Source organism: Micropterus salmoides, unplaced genomic scaffold, assembly GCF_014851395.1.
Source record: "Micropterus salmoides isolate LMB-PRFRI ecotype aquatic unplaced genomic scaffold, ASM1485139v1 Ms_hic_scaffold_7, whole genome shotgun sequence".
NCBI classification, from domain to species: Eukaryota; Metazoa; Chordata; class Actinopteri; order Centrarchiformes; family Centrarchidae; genus Micropterus; species Micropterus salmoides.
In genome coordinates this window covers 14531581-14558646 of record NW_024044459.1, presented here as the reverse complement: position 1 = coordinate 14558646, position 27066 = coordinate 14531581, and the positions used below count along the sequence as shown (strand labels likewise).

Sequence of the window (27066 nt, the reverse complement as noted above, 5' to 3'; positions counted from 1 at the left end):
TGACTCAGAGTAACCCTATCCCTCACTCTCACCTCAAAGCTCAGGGGAAAGGTCACACAACCCATGGAAAGTCTGAACAACTCAAAGAAGGGGCTGAAGATACGGTAGCTTCCTGTTCAGGCCATTTGAACATGTTTCAGTGCTTTCAGTTTTGCTGGGGAAGATTTTCCATACTCAGCATTTTGACCTCTGCTCCACATAAGTGCGCAGTTGAACTGAAGACTCCTCACTTGGATGCCTCAGGAAGTTGTGGCTGTATTTTTCCAAACAATCTGTCTTTGCAGCTCACTTGAATTTATGGTCCCTTCAAACAGAAAAAAAATAAAGATTTTGTCTCCTTATTCTCTGCTCCTGTACATCTACCCACCAAACCTGACTTGCAGGAGATAGTCCATATAGATAAAACATTTTGGCACAGATGGTCTGACGGATGAGTGGCCTTCACTGTGGGACCCCAGAAACCAGTGGAAAAGTGTAGGGATGAGGAAAATCACATCCATATGTCATAACTTGGACAGGCAGGCAGGCAGGCAGGCAGGCAGGCAGGCAGGCAGGCAGGCAGACAGGCGAGGCTGGCAGGAGACACAGTACGTCTCTCACAGATCACCTATACACAAACACAGAGGGACCTCAGGGCACTACTGACCTGTCCCATAACACAAACAGGCAGTGGAAAGGGAACAACATGTGCATACATCTGTGAATACCTCACACATAGTACTAACCCCTCCTTTGCTGCTGAAATGAAGGCCTGTTCAATGATCCAGATGATAACTTGTAGTCAGTATCTTCCTTAATCATGTGTGTCTTCCTTTTCAGGGTCCCCCTGGCCCACATGGAAACCCTGGTCGCCCTGGACCTCCTGGAGGGAAGGTACAGCATTTACAAATCACTACTTTAATGTCAACTCTCTGTATTCAGGAAGAAAAAAACACTTGGCTCCCTTTGTAATATGTGTAGATAATATTAGATAATCCAGACTATAATCATTTTTTAATGTTGTCCCAGATCCCACAACCAAAATTAAAACAGCACTGGAACTTGCTATCACTTCCAAATTGATTGACAGGTATTTTAATACATAGATTAACACTAGACAACACTTCACTTCACTAGACAAATCTAAAAACACTACAATGAGCCACACTGCTGCAGTGGTTGACGTGCTCGTTTATCGCATTGAACACGGGCACTGTTTATTTTAAGCCAGTCCCACATATACTGCCCCAGTGCTGTAAATACCCACTAACACACCAAATGTGTATTGATCGGTGGTTGAATATAGCCCCCAACAAATACACAATTTACTCCCGTTTGAGTTCCGTTTTCAAAGAACGACAGTGTTCAGCTGTTTTAGGAAATTACTTCAACATCTATATATTTACGACCTGTTTTTAATGATTTTTGTCTACAGTAGGAACTAATGGGCTTGGGGCTGAGAGCCTTAGCCCGAGTGGGGAAGTCTGAAAGTACTGAGAGGAACACACTGTTGGTTTTGGTCTTTTCATGGGATTTGTTGAGTAAGAAAAATCTAAAATAACAGCAGCCCTTTCTGATGCGGTTAGTGGTTTGTTTACATTAAGAACAGAGCAGGGAAACAGGTATTGTATTGTACTGTATTTTCAGTTACGATAAACACAAAAAGCTTTTTCACATTTATATTTGTAAACTCTAAAAAATATATACAGTATAATAGCATATTCCTGCAAAGCATGATATCAGGAAATTGTATCTCTCAAATTCTACTGTCTGCTTTGTAGATATGGGATGCCTTGGGAATGCAAGTAAATAAAATGCAATAAGATATGGCTTTCCTTTGTGCAAACAGCCTCAACCCTTTTATGATCCACATCCAACTGATGTAATAAGGGCATTTTAACAATAATGCCAATTTGAAGAGCAAGTATTTCTTGTGTTTTTTCTTCATCATCCAATGTTTGTTTGTGATTTCATTTAGTTTGCATGTCTGAGGTCAGATCCCCTTGGCTTTACAGTGCAATTCTTTTAGAAGCCTCTTAAGAAGCCATTTGTTTCCTTCAGGAGAGAACAGCAGTTTAAGTCTTTCTGACTCACTCATTTGCAAGTACTTGACATCAGTCTCTGTTCCAGCTGAACTGTCAACAGGGAGGATTGGTTAGTTCCATGATATGCCATTCTGAAATGACAAGGAGTCTGTATGTTAGACTTTGCTGGAATGAAGCAGAAACTTGCTGGTATTTCAAATCTATAGATAATCCATTCGAATGCATTAGATCTCAGCATTTTCCACACTGTCTTTAAACATTGAACAAAAAACATAATTGACACCATGCTTTGGCCTGCTTTAACTTTAGGGAAAAACCATAACTCTTGTATCATATATATGTGTCTTTGAGCCTAACCAAACCTGGCCTGGCTCGGTTTGATCCATTTGCACATACACAGCAGACGGCCTGGTCTGGCAAAGTTCTCTACTTTAAAAAAATGAACAAGCCGGATGAAAATATGCTGTGTGTTAGCTGAATTTTGTTTTGAATATGTCACTTTAACTGGATGTAATGATGATACATTTAGACACGATGATGATCAATTTACCTGCTGCTGTAAGTAGTCTACCATTAGACTTAAAAATGTCATGAATGAAAGCATAATATATGTGTATAATCAGTGGAAGTGCTTATTAAGGTCTTGAGCTTTCAGAAGAATTTCCCTCATTTAGCTTCTCTTTGAGTTTAAACTCTTTAGAGGATGTAGTTGAGGTGAAAAAACCTTTAAGACAATAAAAAGACACAGTGTTCATGTGTGTATGTAGCTCTTGGCTGGAGTTGCACTCCCGGCTCTGTTAAGAAATCAGTCTGGAGAAAATTCAAGACATTTTAGTGCCAAGTTGTAGCTGACACGAACATGTAGGTTTAAATGGGCCGATATACTGTAGATGGGAACTCCTGTAGTACTTTCACCAGTAACCCAATATAATAAAACATACTCCTTTGAAGCAGCGCATGTCTTTCCACCCATGTCTTTTTCACTAAGAAGTGTGGAACAAAAATACCCCCCTTACCCATTTAAAAGGAAGTGTTAGCTTCAGGATTGCACCACAGTGAGTCACAACACAGGATTTCTTTCCATGCCCAAACTTCAATTTGTTAAAAGAAAAGTGTCGGCTGTTGTTTGATTACACCAACCAAGTAACAGCCCTGTAACATTCTTCTCAATATTCGTGTTTCTTTACATGATAAGCGCTAACACAGGAAATTATCTATTTCTCCATGGACCTCTTACATTATTATTGTGTAGATTACAGGTCTGCTCTCTCACCAGTACTATTGGATGTTCAATGCTGACCCAAAATGCATTGACAGGATTCCCACTGCCTGAAAAGGGAGAAGAATGTACACGATCACTCCCCATCACTTCTCACTGGCTTGGTATAAACCGAGTCACCGGAGGGCATAAATGGACTGCACGTTTGTGTAAATACAACTGTCCTACAATCAGCAATAAGTAGGATGAACCCATTACTCTTTCATAGTGTAAATGCAAACCGCAAACTCCTCTGCGCCTTTTGAAGTGGAATGCTCTGGCAGTGGAGAAAATATGCAGTGAACGTTGGTGCAGGCTAAGATATACCTTGTGCCTACTGGGGAGAAAAGTGCCTCTGTAATTATGTCTGTTTTTATGTTCTAGGGACAAAAAGGAGATCATGGACTGTCCCCTGGTCAAGCCCCTCAAGGACAAAAAGTATGCATATTGTCATCTTTCCTTTCATAGAGCACTGGATTATTAGCAGACATGCAAACTATGTTGGTGTACTGAATGTGACCCAGTTTGTCCTTTTAGGGAGAGCCTGGAGTCATGGGCCCCCCTGGACTACCTGGACATGATGGACGAAAGGTAGAAAAAAATCGCATTTGTCTCACAAACTCAAACTGCGTGTGTGTGTGTGTGTGTGTGTGTGTGTGTGTGTGTGTGTGTGAGGAAGGAACTGATATCCGTCAGATATCACTGGCCATGTCCCATATGTGTGAAAGTTCATGTTGTACGTTTGTCTGTGTGGCTGCTCTTTTTCCATTCTCAAAATATTTTCAGAAGTACATAGGACCCTCTCAATGAATGAGTGACTGAATGAGTGGAGTTGTGTATTGAGGATCACGAAATCAAACATACACTCTTCACTCTGGCCCACTCTGAACTGCCTTTGAGGGGGACATCTGTGAAATTTGCCGTGTTTAGAGGTTCTAGCCAAACACGGATGTTTGGAAAGCAGCCTCACAAAATGCAGGCGTCAAGGAGCACACCTGCGTTCTGGCTCCCCTGTGGGGTGAGCTACTAAAGGCTTGAATATCTGGGCTGTTACATCATCGGCATCACTGGCCTCCAAAATGATGAAGGCAGTTGAGGAGAGCTGAAGTTTACTGAATGAAACTTCGACATGCAAATGCATCTTACGGACTCTTCGGAGAACAGTTGTTCTGAAAAGTAGGACATGTAATGAATGTGGTCCTGTGATCTGGTCCTGCTCGGGATCGTTAGTTTAGTTAGTCTATTATTTGATTTCTTTACATGCAGCTGAGCTGGGTTATGCTGATAAGGAGAGACTGACGAATAGCAGCAGAGCGTTTTCTTCATGGCCTTTTGCATTTTATCCTTGGCCTTTTCCCCAAGCCTGTTATCCCCCTCACAGTAATTACGCATCTCAAGTGGGCCATAGCCTGTTGGATTTCTTATGATGCAGAGTGTGCAAATGACATAGTACTCTGTAACTGACTGACTATGTCTTTCCATAGTGTTTGTGTAATATTTTTGCATTAGTTCTTAGAAATGTTGAAAATGAATATTGTTCAATTTGGTGATTGCAATGCTTTTTTAACTATATATATATATATATATATATATTTCAGATTTATAAATAACTGGAAATCGAACGCATAATTCATACAAGGTGTCATGGTGTTATGAACAACATGGATAGTTTTTGGGCAACAATGGAGCTAAGTTTAACCATAGTTAAAGGATCTTTATTGTGCTACTGAGAAATGCTGATTATCTTGTCAGGTTGATTCAGAATAGCAATACGTTCTGTTCAAAATAGAGTCAGTGGACTTGAAGAGTTGTATTACACACTATATTTGTAGCTTCACTCCTATAATCAAAAACACAAGTCTAGCAGAATTGTTTGCTAGCTGTCTGTAGCAAAGGCTGATTGCAACAAACGGCAGGCCTCACAAATTCTTCCACAACAACTCTGCCATCTTTGCTATCAGTTGCCTCCCAACAGTGGAGACGGCGACAATGTGCAGTTAATTTCCAAGCCAAAAATCTCACAAATTCAGCATTTCTCTCAGATTCATCTTGTTAGCAAGGGGAAACCCCCCGGAAACAGCACTTAGACCATTTATGGGACACAAAAGCTCTCCACTAAAACCAGATGTATGAAATTCATTTATCAGCTTTTCAAGGAGGGGGATCCACCCTACTAACTTAGTGGCAGGCAATCCCTATGATATTAGATTAGGAATTTAATTAATATGGTTCAAATAAATGTACATTTCATTGCAGGTTACAGACTGTTCTTATTCTGGATAAAAGGAGAATGAAGAAATGAATCTTTGCAAAGGGAATCACTGCTGACTTACCTGATAGTCTGAGTGTTGCAACAACATCTGTTTAGAAAAACAAAGCCATAAAAGCTTGTGGAAGAAATCCTCAGACAGGGCTTCTTTTAAATTACATTCTGCAGTTTATCATCACACTACTCCTTTTGCAGACTGTTGTCAGAATTATACTCTGGTGATGATAGAAAGAAACAAAAACTGGGAATCAGTACATTAAAAGGTCAACGTAAGGTCAGGTTTTGGGTTTTTGCCAGAAGAATGCTAATTACCAAACAACTGTCACACAATAGAAAAGAAAACCTTTGTAAGCAACTTTTTCTCTCTCTTACACACACACACACACACACACACATACACACACCTCTGTCCTCATTTGGGACAGGAGTGCAATAATGCCTTGGCAGGAGCTTCAACAATCTGTTATGCAATCGGACAGCACTGACTGTGAAAAACCATCTGGTATGCTCAAGGCTCCTCCATTCAGTGAAGTAGTGGGGAGGACTCCAGCTCAAAAGAGGAAGACCTCTTCTCGCCTTATGAGTCATGGAACATGGAGTCATGGGAAAAATCTAATATTCTTCCTGCTGATTTATGGTAATTGAGGGTCTTTGCTGGGCATGGACTGGCATCCTGGCAGAGGTTAAGGGGTTGTAACAGATCCCTTTTTCCTGTTCAGGTGGATTTCTGGTCTCTCTGATAAAGACTGTGTTAAAGACAGATCCCCCACAAGCAACTGCTGACAGCCATACAAAGTATTAAAATGCAGTTTGTATTCAGCAAATAAAGGCAATTGGCTTGGCTCTTCTGAAAGCCACCAGACACCTCATTGCTTGCAGCTGTTCTTAACTCACTCAGATTTTTTTGATCATAGTCCGGCACTGGAAGCCAAAACTCCTTACAGGGCACTTTTGTATTCAAATTACACTGAAATTCCGTCATTTGCCACAGATGACGCTCAAGGTTTGTTCTCTTGTCTGCTCTTGTCCAACCAGCCAGTAAAACTATGACCTGCCACTGCTTTATGAACCCCTTTTGCTGAGTTTTGTACTCAGTCCTTGGCCTGCTGCCAGAGAAAGCCTTTCTCACTGTGGGAAATGTGTGAAGATGTAATGGAGAGGTTGCCTGCAAGTCAGTCAGCGGTCTGCACTGTAAAGTAAGAAGAAGCTTGTGTATGTGTGTGCGTCAAACAGAAACATGGTGGAGAGTATTACCAGCCCTGGACCAGTGTGCCTTTTACACAGCCAGCTCTGATCATGGCACGCTGGAATAGTGCTCAACTTTTTATTAGCTATACAGCCCACAAGATTTTTCCTTCCTGCTCCTCAGTTCTGTACAATAACATTCTCATACCTTTTATTTGCTGAGTCTCATTTGTGCAAGAAAGACGTGTGAGGCTTGCCAGGTGGGAATAGGTTTTTGTGTTATAATAAAAATAAAAATCTATGGAAAGCCCAACAAATTCTTTGTCTGCCAAGGAAAATGTGTTACGTATTCTGTAAGCGGGGGAGTTGCTGCTGCTGCTTCTGCTGCTGCTGCACTTTGCCTGTTGACTGCGGTGTTGATCTGGTGTGAGTTACACTAATTAACTGCTTGCTCTTCATAAAGACAGAGAGACCTAATGGGGAATGTGATGCTTTGCCATCTTTGTGTCACACAATGGAGTTACAGAACTGAAAACTGTCCAATTTTTTAAAATCCGTATACGATACACATGCACACACATACACACTTCAGGGACTTCCTTTCTCAACTTTTACTGTACTCAGCTGCATCGGAGTTGCTGGAAGGCCCAGACACATTCTTTTGTCCTTTTGTGGCTGCAGTTCTTCGGCTCAAGCAGGAGACGTATCTACTCCCAAATATCCTGTCAGATATTTTAAACTTAAAGCACATTGCTGTCTTTCAGTAGACAGATAATATAAATAATCATCAATACAGAGTTTGACAGAACTGAGGTATAACAGCGTCTGATACAATCACTATAGCAAATGGACCAACATCTGGCTTCACTCTGTGGCCTAAAGCTGCAGTAGATGTGACAAAAATTTCTTGAAAGTGAATTTCTTTCTTTCTTTCTTTGTTAGGACTTTTTATTGGATTGAGCATATCCAAAGGACAACTCATGACTGATTGTCATCTCTCTTACATATTTCTGTGAATGCACAAGTATCGCTTCCTGCTTTTTGTTTAAGGGTTAATTCTCACATCATGATGACATCAGAAGATTCATTCTCGGTTGACTGGTTTGTAGCTTCAATTAATCTTTTTATATATAGCACAAACAGAAGTTTTCTCATTGCACTTTTTATATATTATATGTTATTATTATTATTATTATAGAGCAGGCAAGGGATAACTCTAATATACAAATATCAATAAAAATGAATAATAGTAATAACAATGATAATAGGGCTAATAATAATATTAATATGTCCCACCTCACAGCTAGACAACAGTTTGTGTCCATTAGTAGCTTTAGGTCTCCTACATCCCCCTGTTCCCATGGTGTTCCTCAGGGCTCCATACTTGGACCATTACTGTTCATTATTTCTCCCACTTGGACATATAACATAGACTGTATATAAGAAGTGGACGTAGTCATCGTGATGTCACCCATTAATTTGTGGACTGCTGTTTCGAAACCTCGTGTTTGGCTGATAGGGTGCTGCCATGTTGATTTTTTGCAACCAGTGGCACCGTACGTGAACATATTTGGACACGATGGGGGAGCTAACGGCCGTGTGTGGAGCTAGCTGGCTTGCTTAGCTAGGTGCATCTGTATTTCACGTTAACTGTCTTTTTAACAGGGATGACAATTTTGCCTAGCAAACAACAGTCTTGTGTAATCTAAATGTACTCACCAGAAAAAGTGAACAGCCAACTCCTAATACTCTTTTCAACGGGACTGGTTAAATTTACACAGTGCTGTGGGTACAAGTCACTGTAACCTGATTGGCAGGTCGCCATGGTAACGACTTGGCCCGTAGCAAAATGGTCTATTTTCCTCTAAATGGGACCATAATTTACTAAATGAACATCATGTTGTATTGGAGAAGACCATAAGACCATAAACTCATTAGGAAAGTGTTTAGTTAGGTAATGAATCAGGTGAGAAATAGGGTCATTTTACCATTATTTATTATGGCACACTTTAGACCAAAGGTTTTATTTTCTGTTATAAACTTGGTTTTAAATCCTCCGGTAAATACAATGTATGGTGCTTCGGATGAGCTATGTGAAAGTTTCTTGAGATTTTTTATTGACAAAATATCTAACTTGAGATGCAATGCCAGCCGCTCCCACACGGATCACTCTAGTCAGTTGATGAATTCTGTTACCTGGGATGCTTTTGAGCCAATCACCCTGAACCTACTCAAAGAAATTATCGCCAAGATGAAACCTTCGTACTGCTCTCTTGACATCATCTCTCCTAAGTTTCTTAAATTAATTGTTGATTCAGTAGGGCCAGGATTGGTGTCCTTTGTTAATAAGTGCCTCCTTACCGGCTCCATCCCTGCTGCCCTTAAGGAGGCCACTGTCACTCCGCTACTCAAGAAGCCTTCACTGGATCCTGCCGTGTTAAATAACTTCTGTCCTAACTCTGTATTGCCTTTTGTTTCGAAGGTGTTAGGAAAAAGTTGTTCTTGACCAACTCCAGCTCTTTCTAAAATGCAATGATATTTCTGAAACATTTCAATCTGGTTTTAAGTCTGCTCACAGTACTGAATCTGCCCTGTTGAGAGTTTTAAATGACATCTATCGTTCCACGGACACTGGTGACTCTGTGGCTCTTGTTCTTCTGGATCTATCAGCAGCTTTTGATACGATCGACCACTCTATCCTGATATCCAGATTAGAGTATGATGTGGGGCTAAAAGGTATCGTCCTCCAGTGGTTCCAGTCTTATCTCTCGGGTCGTACTTTCAGAGTAAAGTTAGGAAATTGCTCCTCTTCTGTTGCGCATCTAACCTGTGGCCTTCCTCAAGGATCTATCTTAGCGCCTTCTCTTTTCTCCCTATACATGTTACCACTGGGCACCATTCTAAGAAGACATGGGGTATCTTTTCACTGTTATGCAGACGACACTCAGATGTACGTTCCACTCAAGAGAAATGATCCCTCTGCCCTTTCATCATTATTAGGTTGTCTAGATGAAGTAAAATTTTGGCTGGACCAAAATTTTTTATTTTTAAATGAAAACAAAACAGAGATCATTGTTTTCGGGTCCACTGTTAGTCCCCAGGCTGCCACCTTCGACCTAGGCAGACTATCGGCTTTTAGATCTTCAAGTGTACGGAACCTGGGTGTTCTACTGGATGAGTCTTTAAATTTTGATAAACAAATCTCCTCCGTAATAAGCTCTAGTTTTTATCAACTGCGTCTGTTGTCAAAAGTCAAACCTTTTCTTAATCCTAAAACTCTTGAGATGGCTGTTCATGCTTTTATCACCACACGTGTAGATTACTGCAATTCACTTTACTGCGTTATCTCGAAAACTCAAACTGCTAGTCTGCAATTGGTGCAAGATTCCTCTCAAATAGTCGGAAAAGTGACCATATCACCCCAATTCTGAGGTCTCTTCATTGGTTGCCCATTAATTTCAGAATTTATTTTAAAATCCTGTTATTTGTGTACAAATCTCTATGCAACCAAGCACCGTGCTACCTATCTGAACTGCTTCAACCATATACTCCATTGAGAAGTCTGAGATCAGGTGAAAAGAATCTGTTATTAGTCCCTCACTGCAGACTTAAACGCAGAGGGGATCGAGCATTTTCTGTGGTTGGGCCTTGCCTGTGGAACAATTTGCCCACAGAAGTTAGGATAGCCCCTTCTGTGACCTTTTTTAAGTCACTTTTAAAAATGCACTTGTTTTCCTTGGCCTATAAATAAGGTTGTTTTTATATATATATATATATATATATATGTGTGTGTGTGTGTGTGTGTATATATGTATGTGTGTGTATATATATATATATATATATATATATATATATATATATATAAGTCTGATACTGGCATTTCTGTTTTTTATTTTTATTGTTGATAAATCTGTTACTGCTTTGGCTACTCCTGTTTATAGCTGTTCTTAACTTTGCTGTACTTTTCTATGCTGTGCTGTTATGCATGGTATTATTGTCTTTTAATTCTGTAGTTCTGTAAAGCACTTTGGTCAGTCAGTGGCTGCTATAAAACGTGCTATATAAATAAAATGAACTTGAACTTGAACTTGAACATTATTTCTAATGGAACCGGACTTTTTCTGTAAACCACAAGAGTCGCCCCCTGATGGCCGTTCAATAGAATGCAGGTTTAAGGGACTTCTGCATTGGATTCTTGTCTCAGACTGGAAGCTTCCTGCTTGGATATAACTTGTCGTCATAGCCTCACCTTTCACTACTATGCGGATGACACAAAACTCTACACACCAAGCCAATCCAATAATATTGATAATAAGATAACCTGCAACTACCTCAAACTTAATCAGGATAAATCTTATCCTCATTGCTTCGCCAGCTACACTTCACGTCTCTCATCTAAATTTGTTCATTCCTGGTTTTATATCCTCTGTTGCTGAGTCAAACTTTTGACTCAACCCTTTGACACACACATCAAAAACATCACCAAGACTGCCTTTTTTATCCCGATGAACCTTTTCAGACTACGCCCCTCTCTTTCCCACAACCCTACCCTTCAGCAACTGCACTGGCTTCCAGTTAAATACTGCATCCACTTTAAAGTACTTCATCTTGTTTGTAAATCTCTCCATGGCCTAGCACCTTGCTACGTTCCTCAGACACCCATCTACTCTCCACTCCCCCCTCCAGGCTCCACACTATGGGTGACAGGGCCTACAGTATAGTTGTCCCTAACCTCTGGAAGGCTTTCCTGCAGGGTTTGCAGCGGTGCACACCTGTTGGCTAATTCTTGCAATTTTTTACTTTTACCTAGTATAAACTGTATTGTATTATATTATATTATATTATCAAACTCTTGGAAAGCTAATACACATATTTCCCAAAATGTCAAACTAAATTTAAAGTGGAAAATCTAGGTTTAAGGAGCTGTGGCCCACATTTAACGGAGATTACCATGCATTCTTAATGATGTTTCATAGATTTTAGCATCCTGCCAAATATAACCCTAACCCATAAAAAAAGTTTTCACATCACAATAATCTAATCTTAACAAGCTAAATATCAGCACAAAAAGTCACAATATTGAAAATACTTATACTGAAAACCTGATTAAATAAACTTATTTAATTTAGCTCATCATCATCACCCAGGCCTGCATAATCTCAGTGAAATAGCCTTTAAAGTCAAGCCCTGCTTTCATTCTGCTCCACGTTTGCAGAAGGAGATTTTAATCCTCATATGGATCCAGGCTTGAGAGTGCTTGGTATGGGTCTCTTGATGGGGACTTGTTTGTTTACACTCATATACAAATTCTTTTACATCAGCCTCTGGGTGCCCGTGGTTTACATGTTCTGCTGCTGACAGGCCAACACAGCTGGTGGCTAATGACTTCACACTTGAGGGGACAGATGTGGTCTTCCCTCAGAGATGAGTGCACTCTGTGAATGACTCTATCTGCACTGCTAAAGGCCTTGGTTGTGAAAAGATTAATACATTTAGTAACGAAGTGGCATGCTCATTTGAGACCACAGGGCATTAAGGTGACAATTAATTGCCCTTTTGGGTTCACATGTTCCTGTCTAATTGGTTTACTGGTTTAATTAATGCAAGCTTGTTCAGAGTTCAGTGGTAGCAATGATTTGACAAATGTATGACCAAGCACCTTTGCTGCAACAATAAATAAAAATGGTGTTGTTTTTGTGTAGAAATGGTAAAGTAGTGTTTTATTTAGGGTAAACCAGCCAGTGCTGCTGATTAATGGTCTATTAGTTTCACAGCTATTTAGTTTGTCATTACTGTTGACCCTTTAAAGCTAAAACTTCTGGGTCTTTATTAAGTTATTTTATTGAACATTTTATTAGGAAACAAAGTCAAGTTCTCTCTAAGGCAATTGGAAAATCGTTCTACATAATTTCAGCCCCTGTGGTGTTGACTGAGATGCACTTGAACACAAGGTGATAAACTTTCTAACAACACAAATTAGATTCAGTTTGACAGTTGACTTAATATTTTCTACCCAAGACCAACATAATCTCTTTTTTCAAAGCAAATTATTTAGCATTGTACTTCCTTCTGGCTTTGTGATTAGAATTTAAGACGAGATGCCATAGTATTTTCACAAACCTGTAGACTCATTGTTGGATGTGCAAAACTAACTTATTGTTTCTTTATCAACAGGGCCAAAAAGGTCATCCTGGTCCTTCTGGTCTCCCAGGTGAACCTGTGAGTACTTTATTGCTACATCATCACAGCTACAGCTTTATGTATACCAGACATTTTCTCTTATGCATAACATAGAATATGTTCAGTATCTTTATCAGTATCCTCACCAGTCTACCAACAAGTTATAATGTTGCTCCCCTTTTGGCCCCTCAGTAATAAACACATCAGTAATTGCAATGCCTGTAATTGTAGTGCCCCCTTTAGGTCTGTCTATGTATAACGGGAAAGTGCTAGATTGAAATGTATGCAATTTTAAAAATACATTCAGTAAACTCTGAGGTGAGATGCATCATTGCCCCCCTTTCAAATCAATCATGCAACCAAAGAAGATTATCCGAACAGCAAGAGTGGCATCTGAAAACAACAAAAATGTGATTGCTCTTGTTCCTCTGACACAATCTTGTCTCTGTCTCTTTAAGGTGTTATCATGCTTACTAAATCCACTGCATGCTGTCTGTCTGTCTGAAGGCTGCACTGTGTGTTAGCTGCATGTCAATATATGTTTACTCATTGAATAGAAAAGCCAAGAGACATTTTACATAAGACTCCAGCATTTATTTCCATTTATAGTTACAAAACAGGAGAAAGGGAGGGAATGAAAATATTAACACAGACATATCGGGATGGTGAAAAAGAGATGTGGGGGTGGTGTGGGATTACGGTTAGAGAGAAGGGACGTTAGACATTGTTCAGGAATCTTGGCGGGAATGGAGAAGTAAAGATTTTTGGCACAGGAACAAGTGGGTTAAATAGTTTGGACACCCCTAGGTCATCCTTCCTCCCCCCTTCTCTCCCTCCTTCCCGAGTTCAAATCCTGTGTACTATCTTTGAGAAGAATGTGCTGTGTCACAACGAAAAAAAAGGAAACTTTTCCTGTCTCCTCCAATACTCTCCAGAGAGTCTGTGGAAATTAAGTCAAACAGCACATGGTTTAACATGCAGAACAGTCAGTTATACATTGCCCTTAAATGTGTCCTGAGGCTTATTATTTTTGTTAAGGAAGTTGATTGGATTTTTTTCTAATCAATTGAAGATAACTGGCGACACCTTCTGCTAGAAAGACATTATTTCTTGCTTACGAAAGACAATCCTGATTGACTATTGATTTGGTGGAACGTTATTACACATAACTTAAAACGTATAAGTTATAACATATTTGTAACGTATATCAAACATGATGTTTACTGTTACCAAATTGCAACGTTTGCAACAGGGGTATTTGATGCATTTTCTTCCTCATAAATAGTTTTTAGCAAATTTTTTATTAATGTGAAACCTGCATTTCACTTCCTAATTACTATATAGCGCACCATATTTACCCTCTGTCATTTTATTTGACTGTCTAAAGGGTGAAAAACAAATCCCACAGTGGAATGAAAAAAAAGTCTCTGTAGCACATAAACTACTTTATGCTACAACATTACTACTACTGCTCATATGACTACTGTGGCCATTTTTCTCATACCATTTTTAACAATATATTATTTTACATTTTATCTCTGATATATATTAATTATGTGGTTTTCCAGGGAAACTGAAAATACAGAAACATAACTGTCGCCAGTGTATAATGAATGTGGTCATCTTTCAATATACTGTACGAACAGCCTGTCATTTCTTGCATGCCTTTACTAACGTATCCTGTTTTACTCTTCCCATATACATAGAAGTAAACATTCCTCTTAGAGGGATGCAGTTGATTTGGTCTCACCACAAGGAAAGAATGACTCATGTATTCTACTGTGTGTTGATGAGGATAAACATATTAAGGCACAACTGTGCTCACAGTAGTCTTAACAGCATGTGGCTCGACCGCAGTGTAATAGCACTTACTGTCGGATTAATTGAATAGTTAGATTGGCAGTGTCTGTAGTGGCGCCTTTTTCCTCAGGCCACACTGACTCTACTAAACAAAAGGTTTATTGATAAGTTGAGAAATTTAAATTCTTTTACAGGATCAACTGACTGTTGTTTATTACTTCATAAAGTGCTTGCATTTTCTTAGCTTCTTATTATAATTAAACCATGTGTGCTTAAAAGAAAGCTTTTTTCCTACAGAATACTACTTCTCTCCCTCCATGTTTCAGTCCTTTATTCCTTCCCTTTACCTCTTTTTGTCTCTTGTGCTCTTCTAGTACTGATTTCTCTTCGGTCTTTCTCTCCACAGGGTGAACGGGGAGATGATGGAAGCCCTGGGGCCAAAGGCTATCCTGGCAGGCAGGTGCAGTAAATCTAGTGTTGCGGTGCTGGTTGAGCAGGGCTACACACACAGAGACACAGAGACGCACACTCACACATAAAGGAAGATAAAACAATAAATGGAGGCTAGGAAATCATCTCTATTGTGAATTCAGGTTTTTGAAATAGTTTGGCCTTTTAACAAATCAAATTTCAGCTAGTAATTTTTGCCTACTGTCAGAATGATGAATAAAGTGGGAGTTATGGGAGAAACACTGAATCCTCGTATGTTTTCGAGCTAGAAAATAATACAATTTAAAAAGATAGCGGATACTGGCAAAATATCTCAGCCATTGGCATCTCAGCATCAGCCTCACAAAACCTAATTTGGTAAATCCAAATAAAAAGTTTGCAGCAGCTGAATGAAAGGAAAAAGGCCTCTGAAAGAGCGGCAAACAGCTCTAAGCTGTGGAGAAGCACCTACTGAGGAAATAAAATGTCAAAAGGTTTCCATAGTAAGCACTTGAAGAAAGAAAAGGTAATAAAAGTGTGACTAATGCCACAGCTCCCCAGGTACAAATAACCTCCTTCTGTCCTGCCTAACTGTGAGCATCATTCCTTGCCCCACCACTAGGAATAATGTTTAATTTAAGAAGTCAAAGCTGGGGAGAATTAGGGACGCTAAACATTTAAAATCTGTTTCCTCTTAGCTTTAAGCAAATTTAACTCCACAAACAGCTGGACAACTACTTGCTCGCTTGCGCTTCATGGATGTTTATGATAACATAGAGTTCACACTCGGATCTCAGTGTTAGCCTCTGTGCTTTAGCGCACTTACTGCGTCTGAACTACGATCCCTATAGACACTTAGCAGTGTGATGGATTAGGTTTTAGCATCCGCTACCATCTGTGGGCTGTGAATCACCAAGGCTGGAGGTTTATGTCAAGATGCTGGGGGGAGTTTTCCTGAGCTGAGAATTGATCTTTATAGTTGCAGGGGGAGATTTTCTGCTGGCAGTGTCTCTGAGAAATTGTTGTGAATGCTGTTTGAGTATTGACACTGCACATGCCAGCCAACAGGCTAATAAGAATTTTAAAAAGCATCCAACAATTTGGATAAAGTTGACGCTTATCATCAAGTAGTGAGGACCTTTAATCTGGTTAGTCATCATAAAAATATTTTTCCAATGAAGTACTTTTAATGGTGACAAAGTGTCACTGTTTTAACCACAGAAATATGTTTTGTCATCTATTACATTTAGGGTTTACCCGGGCCTGTAGGGAAAATGGGTCCAAAAGGATTCAGGGTGAGTAAATGATGGAAAAATGACAGCTTTGGCATGGATTTGTTGTTTTTTTTTAAATGGAAACTCTTTATGGCAGGATGTTTGATCTCTGGTGATAAAAAGGGTGTTTTGAAAGTAAATCTTGTATATCTCACTCTGTATGGCCCTAAGTGTATAAAGCACCCTCAGAATGACTCTGTTTACTTGTATTTCATCTTCTTGTCATGCACCCTCTCTCAGCTTCCACTGAAGGCCACAGTGGAGAGAAGCGTGACTCTATATTGTAAAGATTTTGAACTTTCACTTTCCTAAACGACCTGTGAAATGCCTGCTAAATGACTTACCTAACCAGTGTGGGCACATAAAAAGGCCAATGTCATAAATGCCACTTGTCTGTCCTTGTTAACTCCATGATGATAATAACAGATGGTATATTTAAAGTACTGTAGAAGCAGTGAACTCTGGCTTTCTTTAAATACTTTTCGTGCTTGCTGGTCTTGTTTAATGTTACTCAAATATCATAAAACTATATTGCTGTGCTGCTGAGCATAACCATGATACATTCAGATGTGAGCTTCTCATTAAATGTCATCACAATTTTTGTTTCTGTCCTTTTTGCCATATTTTTGTCCTCTTCCACTGAGCAGGTTTGGCAGATAGATCTTCAGAGATCCCTGATGTGAGGGTATGTGCCCTTGGACTACATCGTGGAAGCCAGCACCATGCAGTCCATGGGCATATACACTTGCCTCAAGGCTTGACTCTTCAAGACCACTCCACTGTAGTGAAAAGCCTGCAGTGCAGTAACAGATAAAGACATCACAGCTGAAGTCTTTGTCGAGATTTCTAGACATGTTTTAGTGTTGTTGACAACTAACAGTTCTTCACAATGTCCATCATCTCTGCTCAGTCTCACTGTGCACTCTTGTCCACCCTCTTTTGCTTTTCCATCTATCTTTGCTTTATCTGTTCCTCCACTCCCATCTTTTATTTATATCTCTAGGGCCACATTGGCATCCCTGGGCTTTTTGGCCTTCCTGGTCCTGATGGCGAGAGAGTGAGTATTAGTGACTGTGAGCAAATGCTTACTGGGTTCCATTATATGACGATGAAATAGATTTACTTGCAGGCACATTTTACCAGATCACTATTATAAGCCCAAAGTAGCCCTTATGCTGTATTGCATCATGCCAGGAGGCAACGACAACCTACACCCCAACCTCTCTACGGTCCAGGATAAGGTTAAAATGTAGGAGGTGGATTTAAATATACTTAAACCCAGTCAGGACTCAAATTCCAGTGGCACCAAATCTACAAGGGAATTTCATACCAAGTATGAAATGAAATGAAATGAAATCTGTTGTTTGTTTTTAGCCACACTAGCACACGGTGCCGTCCTTCGTTGCATTCAGTTGATCCAACACTTTGAGTAAAACATGTCATGAACATTGGGATGGATGTCTATTGGTACAAATATTTACAGCAAGGTCCTGAGAGAAGGAATCCCAATAGCTTTTTCTACTTTTCACCTAGCGCCAATAAAGACAGGTTGTCAGGACAGTCCTAAAACTAATGACTTGAGTTCTTTCATGAAGCTAACATGCTAAGATTTAATATTGAGTGTAATTTTGAGCAAATCAGCATGCTAATGTAGCATGCAGCGCAAAGCACGGCTTATCTTAAGTACAGCAAAGGCTTACAAAGTATAGTTCAGGGGAGGAAAGTGGAGCCTCAATGTATAACTTGAACCTGAAAAGCTCTGTCTGACATATTCTAAAATGGCTGGACTACAGAAGATAGATATTTGTTTCTTCATGTTGTTTCTCCATTTCCACTCTATCCACCATTTCTGTTTTACGTTGGGTAGGGCTGAACAATTACTCGAAATCTTATTGAAATTGCAATAAAGCCTACTGCAATTTTCAAATCGCAGGAGGTGCAATATTTGTTAAAGGTGAATTGTGTGTCAGAATACCATTTTAAAATAAATATTGTCATGTTGCATGGCCTGGCCTACATATCATATTCTACAGACGCTAAGAAAACATCTTTGTTTGGTACAGATCGTTGCAAAAACCATAATCATTTAAAAATATGTTTTTCAATGAAATGAGAAAAATTAGTTGTTCAGCCCTGCTGTTTAGTAAAGAGCATCATAGCCTTAAAGGGCTGCAAGTGTGGCCAAAGACTCGTAGTCTTATCATGTAATCATTTCTATGGTTTTACGTGATGCACTCTCTTTAAGCATTTTTCTCTTTCTGTCTCTCAGCTCTGTTTTCTTTCCTGTTTCCAGGGAATTCCTGGCGTTCATGGGAAGAAGGGCAAGATGGGTAGGCCGGTAAAGTTTTCTCTCAACATACTTCTCAGAGAACATTTTTAATGCAGTCTCATGAAAGTGAGGGTGGTTTGTTTTGATCAATGGACTCTTACTGTAGTGCAGAGCCACCTTAAAGTGTATTAAATGACCATTAATCTGACAGAGCCCCTCCTAACCTTAAGTCGTAAATCTGCAATTTCCACACTGGCACAGGGATGCTGGGGATTACTGTATGGATTGTTATAAGGGGAGAAACGTACACCCTAAATAGTGTAATGAATGCATTAGACAGTTATGTTATGTAATGAGTCAGTTCTGGCTTTGTCTCGCTGGAGACTCTACCCACAGATCAGGGGAGTCTATCGTCATTGGCGCCTGAAAGTAAATTTCCCATTCTTCCAGGCTTACATGGAAAATACTAAATCTGCACATAACCACTTGTTTAAATTTTCCCAGGCCTAGTCTGGTTGTACTTGTTTTTTTTAAATATTATTTTGCAGTAACGGTTAGTGACAAGAGACTGAGGCTAGAAAATATGCTTATAATAGCCAAGTCATGAGTAAGCAATTTCTTTTCCTCTGTGGTAAAAAGTGAGGTCAGTCACTATTCGTGTTTTGTTTTTGTTTTTTTCCTGCGTCAGCAGTAATGCAGTTTGACAAAATCTGGAAAGACAGACAAGAAAAGGAGTTGGCATGTTTGATCCAACAGAGATATGTCCCAAAACAACTTGAGCCACAAAAAATAGCAAATTCTGAGGCTTGTGCATTTGATGGTGTTTAACATCTCTGCTCATGTTTTCCTTACAGATGGAAAGAAGTCTTCGATATTGATTTATCTAGTTAATATTATATTTTGCACTTAGCAGAATGGTAGGACTTCCATTGGGCCGATCACATAATGAAAAGGGTCTCGCCAACTACGCTGAAAGTTGTTTCATTAGTCTTTGTTTAATATGAGATCAAAGACTAGCATGTGTTTCTGATCAAACAAAGTCGGTTATTGACATTTTTGGAAAAAGGCAAGTTTTTCCACATTTCCTGTAGGCTTCATGTTGCACCAATTACCGCTTATAACCACATTTGCCTAATGGTCTAAATCAGCCGTCTGCCACACAACAATCCCATCTCCGCCATTTCTTGAGGTCTCCATACTTTGATTTGATCATTTCCCTTCCATCAGTATATGAGAGATCTCTTCTCTGTACTGCCATTTGTCATTTTTCTAACCGCAGCGCTCGCCCTCTGTGTGCGAGTGCTGAGCCGTGATGTGCGGGGAGTTGCATGTTGACGTTGGCACACTGACAAGCACACGTTGAGTGTGTGGCCTCGCGGCTGCATCACGCCTGCTGTTCTGCCTCTATAATGGAATTACGAGCACCAAGCAAAAAAAGGACACAGTCAGCATTTCCTAGGCCAAGCAGCTTTATTCAGCCATTTAGGCGAGTCCTGGGGGTTCGCTGAGCGCTCCCTGCCAGCATGTGCTCTCACAGACACTCGGTCGCTCGGAAACACTGTGGAATTTCCTGCTGGTCTCCCAGGAATGACGTGCTGGGAGCGCATTTGATGGGATTTGCTTGGCTTTACTCTGCGAACCTCTGTTTTGGGAAACACTTTGGGCGTCTAAGGATAGAGGTTGTAGCATGCTGCACAGATTGCAAATCCCCTTGAGGCAAATTTGTGATGAGATGCATAAATATAATTGACTTTGTTGATTCCCTGTGTTTTGGTGTGACAGCTTCACTGACACACCATGTGATGTATCAATAAATCCAACATCAAAATGGGCATTTTGACAGTGAGAACATGATAAAGACACTTAATTCCACCTCTGGGTACATTACTGTTCTGTTTCTTTGTGTGCTCAGGGGTTTCCTGGTGACTTTGGAGAGAGGGGACCTCCTGGTCCTGATGGAAACCCAGTAAGTGAAATCATGTAGCTAGATGCACCACTTACTCACTTTCAGCAAAGTGCAATTCATCTTAGATGGCACTGAAGTTCGCGACATTACATCTGACTGAGATTTCATCAAATAAAATGCAGTGCAATGTGCTTTACAAATAAATAAAAAATACAATTATCTTTAGTCTCAGTCCAGTTAGACTAATGCACTATTTCAGAGTTACAGAGTCGGAGCATACTTGTACTACTACTTGTATACTTTTTTTTTTACAGCAAGAACTTTATTTTTATTAGGCGAATCTGCGCAGTCATTCAGTAACTCACTCACCCATCATAATCCAAACTGATATGAGGGCAGCATGAGCAGGTTCACTTGCCTCTCCGCTTTCTTTAGACTAACCCTCAGTGCTCGTGATTGACAGGGTCAGTGTTCGATTGTGATTGGCTGACCTCTGAAAGCCTCCTCCAGGCCTCATTTCCTCTGCCTCCAGAGGGAAGAGGGGATGTTCCATTTGGCTGAATTTATCTCCTTTGAGTCGTAGAGGAATAGAGGAGGCGACAGGAAGGCCACACTGGGCTGCGTGTCATCCATCTCTTCATTGGATGTGTAGCTTGGAGAGGATGTGGGCATGGCATGTGGCTGCGGGGTAGATCATTTAGACAACAAGCCTCTCTCTGTTTCAAGTGCCAAATGCTCACTCACTGTGCTCAAATGAGTGGAGAAACACATTGCTCAGGCGATCAGTAAAGGAAAACACTAGTAAACAAACAAAATATCGAAACATACTGTATGTCTTTCATGTGTATCCTCCCCCTAAAGCTCTACAACTTTATCTAACGGTGCTTGTGTTGCATCTTTTCTTTATCTCCTTCTTTGTGCTCTCACTTCCTCTTAGGGTGAACTAGGAGATCCTGGCCCATGTGGAGTCCCTGGTCTTATTGTGAGTGTTGTTATATCCTTTTCACTGATTTTAAAACTTTATATTTTGTGGTTTCTACACTTTAGTTCCTTGTTTTCTGTTGTTTCTTCTGGGAAGCAACTTGTAACTACTGTTTTGAAAAGTGCCATATAAAAAAGTTTCATTCCTCACCTACTACTACTTCCTACACATCTCTTTCGCACCTTTCTGTTGAGACATTCAGCTCAGAAGTTTTGTTGTGTATTATGAGCACCGGTCCCGGATTTAAAATACTTTTTTTGGTACTGACCAAAAGCACTGAGTATCAAAAACTGTCAAGTGCCGAAAGCTGGATCAAAAAGCTTTTTGATTTGAATCAAATGGTTGTCAAGTATTTTGTTGGGTTAAGGTCTACATTTAACATTAGAGAAGTTAGGCTTTTTTTGTTAAACGACAAAAAATAACTTTGACTTGGGTACTTAGACTCGTGCTCAGATAATACCCTGCCCCAGTTATGGGTAATAGTAACAGCATAAAAATATAGCCACAGACAAACTGGGGTAAATGTTGAAATTTGACTTGAGCGTTCTTAGTATTTGTTTTGTGTGTTGTTGTTGTTGTTGTTTGCAGGGAGACATGGGCCCTGTTGGCATTATGGGTTTACCAGGACCACCAGGACTCAAGGTAAATATTTTTACCTTGGTAAAGGTTTTCTAGTTATGTGGCCTTATGGTTTTAAAATGGAATAAATATCAATAGGGTGCGTTATGGCAATTTAGAGATGATTGGTCTTAACCAGAATGCCTTATGGTTCAGCTCGCTTTGACCAGACACATGGTTGGTGTTGGGATTCAGTTATTCCACAGTTTTAGTATGTAAACTCTAGTCAATAAGGAAACATCACAGCTGCTCATTAATCATGTTTTTTAATTGATATTTATTTTACTTCCAAGGGAGTACCTGGAAACCCAGGGGAACCGGGACTGAAAGGTGATAAGGTGATCTGCATATGTCTTTCTCAGACTAACCTTCTGTATACAAGAATGCTTGAGGTGACAACTGTCAAAATTGTATCTCTATAGACCTAAAAGAGAATACAAAGCTATAATACATGGCTGTGGTGCGCAGATTATTTTTTTATGTTTCTACGGGTTTTCTCAGGGGGATGTTGGCTTACCAGGAGAGCCAGGGGAGTCTGGATTCCAAGGGGACAAGGTAGGTGTATGTTTGTGTATCCAGCAGTTCATCCATAAACAAGTTTAGTTGTTCGATGGCTGGCTTCTCATATCTGCATGTCAAAGTGTCACTGTCAAAGTGACACTGAACTCCAGATTGTGCCCAGCTCTGCTCTCTAAAAGTGCTATAGATGTGCAGTCCATTTACCATTTCTTTTATTCCTATCATAGAAACAGTTGCCTAACCTAAATCTAAATCTAACCTTTGCATGTTCATGTATGGGGAAATTGTTCTTTTGTATGTTTGGTCTACTTGTTTGTATTTGTTGACTTGTTTACACTGTGCTGGCTTTTATGTTGCAGGGTATCTGTGGCTCATCTGGGTTGCCAGGTCCTCGTGGAAATCCTGGACCACAGGTATTTCTATTCCCCATTCACACACTTAATACAAGCACAGAAAAACTAGTCAAAAGTGAGTTGATAGGCAAAATATCCATTGTTGATGACACATGTATGTATGAATTTCTAGCATGGGAATACCATACAGACATACAGATACATCCTACCCATTACTACAACATAACTGACTATGTATGTAGGTACCTAACTTAATACGTAACAGGAGCTCAGTGATGCAGTTCACAGCACCAGTGCAGAGTTGAGATTTCTTTGGTAAGATTGCACAGTTCTGTGATTAACGGTAGCATCGTTTTTTGTATTATTTCTTTTAATAGGCGATTTGTGTTCAACTGCTTTGGTTGCTTGTTCTCAGTATGTGAAGCACTGTGCTGATTTTCCTGAGTGATCCATAAATTATAAATAAAGCACTGTCTATCTAATGGAGCACAGAGTAGCAAAACAAATTGTTGTAAAGGCTGCTGCTTTTTTCCCCCCTCAACTGCTTCAGATTAGAATTTAATTCAGAAAGCGTAGTGGCGTGCTCAAAGTGTACAGCAAATCTTAGGATGCACTCAGGAGAAAATGTTGGTGCTCTTGAAGAAAAATGGGTGGATATCTTCAGGCACTCATGCATGTAGGAGAACTTTGGTCTAAGAAATGTTTGCTAATCAAGTTGTGGCATAAACAGCCGCTCAAAGAGCAGGGCACCGGCGAATTCCCAGTGCATGTGCGGCCTTAGCTTTAAGACTAATCCTCCAAAGTTGGCACTTGTGCAGTCTTAAGTGTCCTATTTTCAGTGCTCTCTGATCTGATTTGAGATTGTAGCATGAAAAAAACCCTCTCATATTTGCTGTAGCAGACGTTCTGAAAGGCCCTGCTCTGTCCTCTTATGAGAATCTTACCTCAACCACAGTAGTTTATTTTGTATTGTGTATACAGTGTCTTTAAGAAAGTGACATTTACTTATAACTTGCGTTTTGGTAACCCTTATGTGTTTGTGACATTTCTTAGGGCAAACCTGGTGAAAAGGGCCCTGATGGTATACGTGGCCCTCCTGGACCAGAGGTAGGACAGATTACATTTATATTATATTAAGTTTTATATTTTGCTTAGCGGCATTATGTTATTCTATCATTGTATATGTTAATACGGTGCGGTGTGCATAAAATATGCCACTGTGTGGCGATGAAGCTATGGTTCATTCATTTTCACAGGGTTTTCCAGGTGACATTGGCCCACCAGGACAAAATGGCCCTGAAGGACCCAAGGTTAGTAAAGTGGCATTAACTCTTTAGATATTAATGCTTAGTGAGTAAAAATGAACTCTGTGTTGCATCCGCAGGGAAAGCAAGGGACAAGAGGATTGCCAGGTCTCAGAGGGACACCTGGACTTCAGGTGGGGTAAATGAATAAACAATAAAAGCAATTTGTTTCCCCCTGACCTTTTGTGACACATTTTTTTTTTGTCAGGGTGATGAGGGACCAGTTGGGCCATCTGGACCCGCTGGACTCGAGGTGAGTGCTGATTGGATAAGCAACTCAAGACCAGTTAGAAAAGACAACACAACACAGTCATCTTTTAGGATCCACACACACAACACCGCAATACTCACTATGCACAAGTGCACCATGTGTCTTCCTAAATTTAGCTTTGGAGGAATAACTATGACCAGTAAGTCCTTTGGCTGACTGATCTGTCTATTGTCCTGAAGCTGTTTTGAAAGACTTCCTATTGTCACTGCATACTCGTATTACCAGATTGGTCAGCAAATTGCTATGCTCTTTTCTATCATAAAGACAATCGCAAACAAAAGCAGTCGCCTTTAAATGCCAAACCAAAATCTATAGCTGTATCGGATGATTGAGTCATTTAAATATAAATGCACAGGAAAAGAAAGAAAGGAAAAGTAGGATCTTAACCTATATCACGGCAATAATATTGGTATCTATTTGGCAGATCAAATGTGTATATGTGTACAGAATCAGGGGACACTATAAAATAACTCATAATTCTCTCTGTGGTGGTTGTTTTTCAAATATCTCCTCCATACATAGATTTATAAGAGACAAATAGGATGGCTTTGAACTGTTCTGCAGTATAAATAAAGTCCACAATGACCATCTCCGGCCAAAAAAAGTGTTTGTTTGGAGTGATCCCAGGCTCAACAATAGAGAAGACTTTGCCAATGACACTCTCTATTTTTGAGGCGGTTGATTCCAGTCTGCCATCTCCCAAAAGTGTAACCCACAAGTGATTACTGAAAACAAACACAAATGACCCAGTGACTTGTGTGAGTAATAAGAAGCCTTTGAAGCTGCAAACAGTGCTTTGTTTTACGGATCATTAACTTTCTTAAAGGGATGTTTTTGTTTTGGCATCAATTGTTGTTTTGTTTTGTGCCACGGCCTCTCGAGGGACAACCGGCTCAGACTGCACCTTATACAGGAGATATAGAGTTTATCGTTGTGCTGAACTGCGGTACTGTTCTCTGTGTCATTTTTGCTTTCTGTTCAGGGCAGGCCTGGGAGGCAGGGGTTCCCTGGACTGACGGGCCCAGATGGACTCAAGGTCAGACCTAATAGTCAGACATCCTCGCCGAAACACTGTCACCTTTAACTGAACATTCTCTCCACGGCTTTCTTTTATGATAATGTATCATCTGAATATGTGTAAATTAGATGTTAATTCTCTGTTACCACAGGGGAACGGACCTCTAAGCACATTTCAACTGATTTGAACTAAAAACGAAAGGCATGAATACGTTTGTGATATGCTAATTGTCCACTTTGCTGTAGGGCGAGACTGGGTTAACTGGCGAGGTCGGAAAGCTTGGCGAGAGGGTAAAGGCTTTTCTCCCTCTTTCTGCTGATTTCTATCTGATGCTCACTGTGTGTGTCTGCTTTGTTGGCGTCCCAAAGCTGTGCAGCCTCTTCTGAGAAATCGAGCTTCTATAGAACTAAGAGATAGTTAAGACAGTATGTCTTCTCTCCTTCAGGGACTGCCTGGGTTTATCGGGCCTGTTGGAGAGACCGGAATCGCTGGAGAAAAGGTTAGCGCGGTCTCAATTTGTCACTCTTTGTTAGTATGACAACAACGTCCATTTTGAATCTGTTAAACTGCTTTTTGGTGATGAAGCATGTGTTTATAGCTGAAACATTATATCAAGTATGAAAAATCTGATAATCGATTAAATGTTTAAATCATTTATGAAGCAAAAATGTCAAACAGTTACTGGTACCAGCTTCTCAAATGGGCAGATTTGCTGCTATTCTTGGTATAATGTCATGGTAAATAAAAAGTCTTTGAGTTTTAGACTGTTGGTTAGACAAAACCAGCAATTAGAAGATTTCCTTTGGGCTCTGTGAAATTGCGATTGGCATTTATGATATTATTATAAAGTTCTTTTTTTATATTTTGAAGAATGAATGCTTAATCGATTAATCTACAAAAGGGTTAGACAGATCAGAAAAATCATTACAGGCACCTCTGCTTGTGATGTTTCTCTAATCGTGGCTTGTGGTTCCTCAGGGGGATCGAGGAAAAACAGGCGTCCCTGGGCCGCCAGGTGAAACGGGGCCGATGGTAAGGAGTAAGTCTGGACCCCATGTCTCGTACCAGGGGGCATTCAATTCTACATATGTAATGATGGGGGTGTGACATGTTGGAGAGACTGATTCAAGAAATTAAACAATAATCATCTAATAGGCAGATAATTTATGGCTACCTGTTTTGTCAGAAATCTGAGAGCTAATTTATGATTTCTTTGACCAATCATATAGATATCATTTGAGTAATGTTATATCCATCAGGGTCACACTGGAATACCTGGAGAGACAGGGCCACCTGGACTGCAAGGGATCCCAGTGAGTTGACTCTTATCATTATAATAGCTTTATGTGCACTGAATGTAAACCAGAGACTAGCCTGTTGTGTCGTCTACATGACTGGACCCTGAAA

General features: G+C 40.1%; 1 protein-coding gene across 2 annotated transcripts in view; it reads left to right on the top strand.

The window, feature by feature from the left end:
* Positions 1–27066, top strand: part of col27a1b (collagen, type XXVII, alpha 1b) — a 78551-nt gene that overhangs the window by 15325 nt on the left and 36160 nt on the right. For both annotated transcript variants that reach the window (XM_038702851.1, XM_038702850.1), the window contains exons 5-27: positions 820–873; positions 3667–3720; positions 3820–3873; positions 12911–12955; positions 15123–15176; positions 16396–16440; positions 17423–17476; positions 18713–18757; positions 20601–20654; positions 21532–21576; positions 22165–22218; positions 22488–22532; positions 22696–22749; positions 23073–23126; positions 24120–24173; positions 24323–24376; positions 24451–24504; positions 24579–24623; positions 25624–25677; positions 25905–25949; positions 26105–26158; positions 26638–26691; positions 26919–26972. In XM_038702851.1, the coding sequence (XP_038558779.1) occupies positions 820–873; positions 3667–3720; positions 3820–3873; positions 12911–12955; positions 15123–15176; positions 16396–16440; positions 17423–17476; positions 18713–18757; positions 20601–20654; positions 21532–21576; positions 22165–22218; positions 22488–22532; positions 22696–22749; positions 23073–23126; positions 24120–24173; positions 24323–24376; positions 24451–24504; positions 24579–24623; positions 25624–25677; positions 25905–25949; positions 26105–26158; positions 26638–26691; positions 26919–26972 (1179 nt within the window). The remainder of the gene's footprint in view (positions 1–819; positions 874–3666; positions 3721–3819; positions 3874–12910; positions 12956–15122; positions 15177–16395; positions 16441–17422; positions 17477–18712; positions 18758–20600; positions 20655–21531; positions 21577–22164; positions 22219–22487; positions 22533–22695; positions 22750–23072; positions 23127–24119; positions 24174–24322; positions 24377–24450; positions 24505–24578; positions 24624–25623; positions 25678–25904; positions 25950–26104; positions 26159–26637; positions 26692–26918; positions 26973–27066) is intronic.